Genomic DNA, 8,357 nt, shown 5'->3' with positions numbered 1-8,357 from the left:
TTTCCATTCATTACAATTACAACCTTTTAAAAGAACCAAAGGGTTTTTTTTTTTTTTTTTTTTTTTAAAAAAAATTATACATTTTAAGCACCAAAAAGTCAAACATGACCAACTGGCAAAATTTTCCCATTTGATTATGGTGACTAGTAGGAGTTATTACATATAAAAAAGAGAAGATATATGGTTGAAAATTCTCGTGTTCCTATTATTTTTATGGAAGGGAAGTGTCCCCAAAGTATATTCAAGGGATGTGATTGCCTCTAGTTTTGTAGTTGACTTTAGTTTTCGTATGCATGAATGAATCATGGTGGTATATTTTCAGGATGGTTCAAGAATCGGGGGGAGATTCTTTTTTAATTTTCAAATTGATACCATCTTCGTCGTAAACGAAAAAAATAATTGCGTCAAAGTATCGCTTGGTCCCTCGAATTTTCAAAAGGGGTCGACTCATAAGTAACATAAAAGGTTACTAGTTATTGGAATGTCATTTTCTTTCACATTTATACAAGGAATGTGAATTGAATTCTAACATTAATTTTTTTTAGCTAAAGTAGAAAACCTTAAAAATACGAGTATGTCTAACGAATCTTTACATGTGATACGAGTCAACCCTATCGATATTCACAATAAAAAGTAATATTTTTAACATAAAAAGTAACATTTTTTCATGTATGACTCAAATAAGAGACTCGCATCACAAAATATGATACGTGAGACCGTCTCACACAAGTTTTTGTTTAAAAATATTAATAAGTTAAAATATGTCCATATTTTTGTTAAAACCAAACACAATTAACTCTTACGTTAAATGGAGTTTTTAGCCTGATTTATAAAATTACGGGGTTTAAAATGAAATTAATTTTACACATAAAGCTAATGTAATTTTATTAATTTTCCCCATATTTTATATATCTATTACTATTATTAATGCTCAAGGGCCAAGGCCTTAGACTGACATCGTGTATCCGTTTGGTATCGCCTCTCACCAAATTGTAGTTGGTCTCTAGTCAAATTGTAATATGACTTTGTATCAATTTTTCCAATTATGATATTACCTTTATTTTAATATAAATCAAATTATTTAGCAAAATTGATTAATTTTTAATTTTTTTCCACAAAATAAAGACTATATAAACACGTAATGGTTATGCCAATATGCCGAAACATTAGAACATAATTCAAGCTGCAACATACACTTTGCGCCGTGAGTTTTCAGGCCAGTCCCAGTAGAATTCGGGTCACAAACTATAAAACTAAATTATTTAAAAGAATTAAATTGTTATATATGGTAGTCAACAATTTGAATAAATGAGAATGGAACACATGAACAGTAAGCTGTCTTATTTAGCCAAAAGGTACATGAGAAATGGCGGGTCGATGATTCCAATCGAGGTTTACCCCTCATAAATAAAAAATTCATCTTCGAAAATTTATCACATTTTCTCATGAAAGATTGTCGTTTGCTGTCAAATTTTAATTTCAGTCATGTATCTTTAGTTTTTTGTGCAATTGTAGTTATTTTACAACGAGAGTTCAGACGTGACTCTACATTCATTCTTGTCACATCATAATCTAGACTTAAACCACAAAGAAAGCCAATATATCTGCCTAAAATTAAAATTTAACAATATAGAATATCAAAATCGCAAATAGAGAAATATACATATAGTTTTCCACATTTTTTCAGACAAAACCTTTTAACATATTTTTCACGAAAATTGTTGGATTAAATGTATTGGGTTGTGAGGTTATGGACTTTCAATGTAAGTGAATGTAAAATTGAAAAGTGAGTTTGTCCACATCGGAAAAATAAAGTGGTATAGATGAGTTTATATTGTATTGTAATTTATGGAAGTATAACAATGATTGATCAAGAGGCTTTCTCTTGCGCACGCCGGCGTAGGTGGGCCCAAAATATGGGCCCAATTTGAATTAGAAAAGGCTTGATTTGTTGTAAGCGTATGAGCGCGACTTAGGTGCGTCGAATGTTGGACCGATCCAGCCAAAATTGGCTAGTTGGTGCTTCGTCTGGAAACCTTTGGCCTTTCGTATGGCTGCTATCGACATGTATAAATAGGGGATGTGCCAAAGCCAGAAAATACACCGAAATCTACTTTCTCCTACGTCCCTGCATTCTGCCCCTGCCCGCTTGCAGCTCTTCTACTCTTCTGCTCCTGCTTCGTCCATCGATAAAGTCCAGGTACTGTTTCGTTTGTCAGTGTAGTGATTGGTGGAACATCACTGCGGGTCTGTCCGTTGTATCATGTGAAACAGACGTCCGTTGAAACCTCGAAACACATACCGGAGATGACAAATCTATTTTAAGGAAACTGTACATGCTACATACTTCGGTTTGGTTTAGCTTTCTTTACACAATAATCATGCTGTAAACTTATTTCGGCTACTGCTTTGTCTTCACAAGTTTGTTTCTAAGCTACTGTTATTAATATTTTTGCTAACAAAAAACACAAGTAAAATATTTATTTATTCGTACTATATCATTTATGAAATTATTGATTATAAGTAGATGTCGATATGAGAGTTTATTAGTCAAAATTTGAACGATGATCTTGTAGATGAAGCTTTCGGTTCTCATTAATAATTTTTTTAGGCTATATTGCTCTCAAGACTTTTGTGGTAACCTACCATAAAGCTAAAGGAGATGTCCCAATTCTACACTCTTATTACGTAGTTTAAATTAAATTGCAAAAATGTCAATTACTAGCGATGCATAGAACTAGCTAGCCGGACAAAGATTATCCAAATCATCATTGGAATGAAAGTACAAGTAAAAATCAATCCGATCTATTTCCTCGAGTTTTTATCTTGGTTTTCAAACCCGACCCAAGTTCGGAAATATTGAATAAGTTTCCATTCGAATTTGAGCCGAAATTGTATATTTTTTAAAATTGTAAACGTTCACGAAGCCGTGACGACTGTATGTGATAAAGCTTGGTAAAAAGCAGGGATCAAACAACTTGAAATTAAACTCTGTTCCCTATTTTGAGATGTGCCCATACTTAAAAGTAGTTGTTTATATGTTCATCAGTTCATGTTGAATTTAAAGACGATAAAATGCTTTCGGAGTTTAATATAAAAACATTAATAATATTCGGGCTAGGTCAAAATGGAATTGGACTGGGCTGGCTCAAAACAGGACTGCTCTAGGATTGTTCTGGACTTGCTTGTTTTGCAATATTTAGGATTAGGCCTAATTTTATATGGGCTTTATTCTATTTTGGGTTTAAGTCTATAATCATGACCATTGGATCAACGATCCAGAGTGAGTCCACTCTGTCAGATCAAAGACTAAAAGAAAAGCCCATTCACAGTAATAGCTTCATGGATCCAAAGGTTGGATTTGAATACATGGACTTCAGCCCACTTTATAACTATCACCTAAGCCACTTCGAATGGCCCAACATTATGTAGTTGCTAGTCGTCAAGAAACTGTGCGAAGAATCCCTGAAGTCAACGTTGTGTCGGTTGACTTCAAAAACAAAAAAATGATTTATATATATATATATATATTTTTTTTTTAAATTTGTACGAAAAATCTAAAATCACTTTTTTTTTTAAATAAAAAAAAAGTTGCACCGAGAATTGTATCGAATTTTTTGATTCGGTTTTTGGTTTTCAAGAGCGTCAACTCATTTTTTTGTTTGTTTTTTGAGACGTGACGGTAATATAATACCAAAAATAGTGAAACGAAATATCAGACAAAAACACAATGCAGGTTAGAGCTGTCCGTGTGTGTGAACCAAATCCAGTTGCCAGATTTAATTCAAGAATTTACGCCGTCATCAATTATATTTGACAAATGTGTCACATTTGCAAAGTTTTCCAAAGCACATTGACCCACCTCACCAAACATCCGTGTTCGAATTCCTAATTTTCAACCGACTAGTGGGCTCAAATATCTTGGAGATATTCGTTTTCCAACACTGAAGTTTGATAAAGAATGTGCCACAAAATCCCCATTTTTTAAAATTTGACTTTAATTTGTAGCCTCTTCTTTTGAAAACTAGGCTTATTCAAAAGATAGGATTAAATCAGCTAAACAGTAACATCACTTGTTCGGTAGATGACAAACATTCTCAATAACTTCGAAAAATAAAGTCCAAACTTCAATTCATTACTTCCGAAATAGCTACATATTTTGGCACGATACAATATAACATACACGATACACAGATTACAAAAATACAACTGAAAATTGCACCAATTTATCTCGTGAGAATTCAAACTTCATATGTCATTCCAACTTTAAGAAGCCTTTTCTGGGGAATGGCCAACATTTCTTCTCCATGCCTAAAGTTCTTCCTTAGGAATGTGTAGGCATAGTTTATTACTATCTTCTTCACAAAAGATGAGTCCTTTTTCGCCACCACTTCCACTTCTCCTAGCAGATAAAACACACCTTGATCCATTGCTTTATCGATAAATCGCATTTGTTCTTCTGCTCCCGGGGGCAGGGCCTGTGGAATGTTGGCCCTTTTGTTATCGAAACTAGCAGACTGAATCAATGCAGAAGAAGTTGATCCTTCACTTAATAAACCCGGTTTAGGGATGTTTTCCGCCTCATGCATAAAATGTTCATGCTTTATGAACTCCTTCAATTTCTGCACTAGCTGTTGTTCAAATACGTGTGGTTCCTTCATTGTATCCTTGTACCCATACCTTACAACACAACGGTAAACATAGCTTTCTCTTGATTCAACTTGTCTAAACAAAAACCGCTCCTCAAGCAAGACGGTGCTGATAGGAATGGACTTTATTGAGACTATTACCATCACAGAATGAATAGAAGGGATGTTAGAAACAAAGTGAGAGAATATTGGTGGGATTCCTTGAACTAGTTCAGAATAAAGAAGCCCAATTCCTGGTAGTCTCTTTATGTCTTTGTTCTTAGCTAAGTCCCTGATATATGCACTAGAAACCTTATTTTTCATCTCGAAAATGTAACGTTGCTGCTGCGAATAATGCCATGTAGCCATTATTATCATAAGCACTAGAGAGAAAGCCAATGGTAAGTACCCGCCTTCGGTAAACTTATAAAGAACGGACGATAGATATACCAACTCCACCGACATGAAAACGGCGACGAACAAGCAAACCCACCAAATTCTAGTTTTCCAAATGAAGAGCATTATCAGAGTCAACAGAGATGTTGTTATCAACATCACCGAAACAACAGCTATACCTACAACATGAGTAGTGTGGGATATGTTACTTGTCATGTATAATAAATATATAATGGCTATTTAAGAAACATTAGAATTTCTGATAATTAGTAGAAATACACAATGAATTATTACCATAGGCGTTGGCAATCTTTTCTGTCGTTTTGAAGCCAAACGTTATGATTACACAAGCAATCATGAGAAAGTAATTGATATCAGGAATGTAGACTTGTCCCTCATACTTGGTAGAAGTGTGAACAACTTTTACTCTTGGAAAACAACTTAGACTCAGGGATTGGGAAATGATGGAAAATGCTCCAGATATCATAGCTTGACTGGCAATAATGGCCGCAGCAACAGCCACAACAAAAGTTGGCCAATAAATTGGATCTGTATGATATATATAGATTTAAATGTTCAGATTTCACCCAAAAACCATACGAGATTTAGCATTATGTTTGCATTGGAGCATCTCGGAGAGGAATTAACCTGGTATGGAGTCATAAAATGTGTTCAGCACATTTCCAGGAAACTTCATAAGGTACGCAGCTTGTCCAATATATGCAATGATGATAGCAGGAAAAACAATTCCGGAGAAACTAATCTGACATGATGCAAAAAAAGAATTGTCATTATTGTTTACAAACAGGTTTTGAGAGAAAGGAGCATATTTCACTTCAAACAGGATTGATTATAGGGGAAATACATATTTCATGTCAAACTTGTCATGCCTTGAATTCAATCGTCATCCATACAAATATTTCATTATAGATTTACAAATATAACTAACCAAAGATATCAGATAAATCTGTTAACCATTTTATAGACTTTTTCAAATTCAAACCCTTTCAAAGTGATGTTCTAATTGTTTCAGATACGCAGGGCAAAGATTTTACAATATCGATCGGTGCCGACTAACAATGTGATGTTCTTTTATATGAAAACAAACCAACTCAAGTAGCAAGCTAGAGAATCAAAATATAGACATGATCATTGCATATTTCTTCAACGAATAGGCGTGGCATAATGGAACTACTATATATACTTACTTGTATGGCTGGTACATTGAAATGGCCCAAGTCAGCAAACATGGCCTCGGTCCCTATATATTGAGAATAACAAATTATTAACATTGGTTTGCTTGTGAAAGTTAAACTAATTCAAGTATTAGAATTGATTAGTAAATATAACCTGTGATGCAGAGAACAACTCCACCAAGAGATACCCAAGCTTTGTGACCATTTCTTCGGAAATAATGCACTATATACAGCGGATTGAAAGCTCGTAAAACACGAATATCGTGCTTGAATAAGTTGTAGGCACCAATTCCAGTTATAAATAAAAACCATAAGCAGATTGCGGGAGCGAAGGTGTAGCCCACTTTATCAGTGCCGAATCGTTGCATGGCGAAGAGAGCAATCAATATGGCAATTGAAATGTACGCAATAGCATCTGAGAAATTACATACCGACTTCATTATACATTTACATAAATCACGAACATGGTATGATTTTGTATATATGCCAAAGAGGAAAGAAAGTAAACACGTAGAGAAATGTTGCAGCTACCTTTGCTCAAACCACTGATTCCACCTACAGCAGAAAGGACTGCAAATTCGATCAATAAACAAAATTATGTAAATATCCCATTTCTTAAAGACAACTCAAAGTACTAAACTTGCCATTTTATAACATGTCTGTTCAAGATATACCTGAGATGCAGGGTGTAAGAACACCATCACCGATGACCATGGAAGTTCCAAGAATCGTGGCGAGGAAAAGCATGACTTTAGCAACTTTGCTCTTCTCCAGATTCTCTTTGATCTTTCGAGCCCGGTTTAAATGGGTCGAAGGGGTTTCGAGTTTGTAGTTTGAGAGTTGGGCGTCTTCAGGCTGACTATTTGGTATCAGACTCACGTTAGCGTACCGGCATATCAAGGAATACAAGGCAAACGTACCTCCTGCAGCATTGAAGTGAATGGAATTCAATAAATAAATATTGGAAAGATTATTGATTAAAAAAATGATATTAAACATTTTGATTTTTCAGTTTTCTAATTTTTTTTTAAATCGAAATTTTGAATGATATACAAAACATACCATCGCCATGATCGTTGGCCCTCAAAACAATGAAGACATATTTGATCAAAGGAATGAGCACAATGGTGTAAATGATGAGCGAAAGAACTCCAATTATGTCGTCGGTATGCTGAATCCCATCGGGAAAAGTGGTGGAGAACACGTACAGTGGAGAGGTCCCGATATCTCCATATATGATTCCCACACTCTGAAAAGTTAAATTCAAAAGCCTGCTCCAGCTATTCTGCACAATGAATGAAGATGTTAGATATTTTTGAAGTTATATCACATATGTCTGAAATTCCTACAGAAATTGGAAAACCGTTAACAAAGAATCAAATCAAAATAAACAAAAGTGTCAAAAAATTAATATTTTATTGATCAAATATTCCAAAAGTTAGATTCCGCAAACCAAAAAAAATTCTACATTCGTCCCTGTCAATATTTTATTGATTAACTATTTAAAAAATATTGAACGCCGCACCCCAAAAAAATTCTAGAATCATCCTCCATCTAATATATATAATAATGGAAGTAAGATAGAGCTTGTCAATAATGAAAAGTATAACGATCGATTGAGGAAACTGGGAGAGGACCTGGCTGGAGGAGCCGCCATGAGCTGCCGGTTTAGAAGAAACATTTCCGGCCTCTATATTGAACGAGTCGAAGCGGTTCAGCACGATTGCAGCTTCTTCTTCTCTCAAATGGGTATTTGGTTCTGGTGCTTCCTTGTACTGATGATCGTGGAGATCATGAGAGTGGAATTCTCGATCCGCCATTGTTGCAGCTTTCTTTGATTTGGAGTTAGTCAGCTAGTTCGGTTTGGTTCTTATATAGGACTTCGGTTAGCGTGTGAGGATGTTCCATTTGGATGTGAATACCGTGCGCGGGGTTTTCCATTTGCATGGAATTTTCGTCCGTTGACTTCTGGGTCAACTTACTCCACCAGGTGAACCTCATCCGCCGTTGTAGCCTCCACCAAAAAATTTAATCACGTTTCTCAAGAAATTAATATACAATTTATTTTTTTTAGCAGATTCAACTTAAATATTGTTTTGAAACTTTTATAATATATTGTTTTTAAAATGTATGCAAA

At 34.8% G+C, this 8,357-nt stretch overlaps 1 protein-coding gene across 1 annotated transcript; it reads right to left on the bottom strand.

Annotated features, from left to right (window-relative positions):
• Positions 1 to 4,105: 4,105 nt before the first annotated feature.
• On the bottom strand, positions 4,106 to 8,106 carry LOC140837045 (potassium transporter 5-like). Its single transcript, XM_073203032.1, has 9 exons — positions 7,858 to 8,106; positions 7,283 to 7,505; positions 6,895 to 7,143; positions 6,752 to 6,790; positions 6,375 to 6,635; positions 6,233 to 6,285; positions 5,673 to 5,787; positions 5,319 to 5,573; positions 4,106 to 5,203 (listed from the first exon to the last, which is right to left on the bottom strand). Exons 1-9 carry the CDS (start codon positions 8,038 to 8,040, stop codon positions 4,242 to 4,244), a joined length of 2,340 nt encoding a protein of 779 aa, XP_073059133.1. The 5' UTR covers positions 8,041 to 8,106; the 3' UTR covers positions 4,106 to 4,241.
• Between the last annotated feature and the right edge of the window lie 251 nt (positions 8,107 to 8,357).

The sequence above is a fragment of the Primulina eburnea genome, chromosome 7 (genome assembly GCF_022965805.1).
Source record: "Primulina eburnea isolate SZY01 chromosome 7, ASM2296580v1, whole genome shotgun sequence".
NCBI lineage: Eukaryota > Viridiplantae > Streptophyta > Magnoliopsida > Lamiales > Gesneriaceae > Primulina > Primulina eburnea.
The sequence above is the reverse complement of the archived record's forward strand: the minus strand, read 5'-3'. Positions and strand labels throughout refer to the sequence as shown.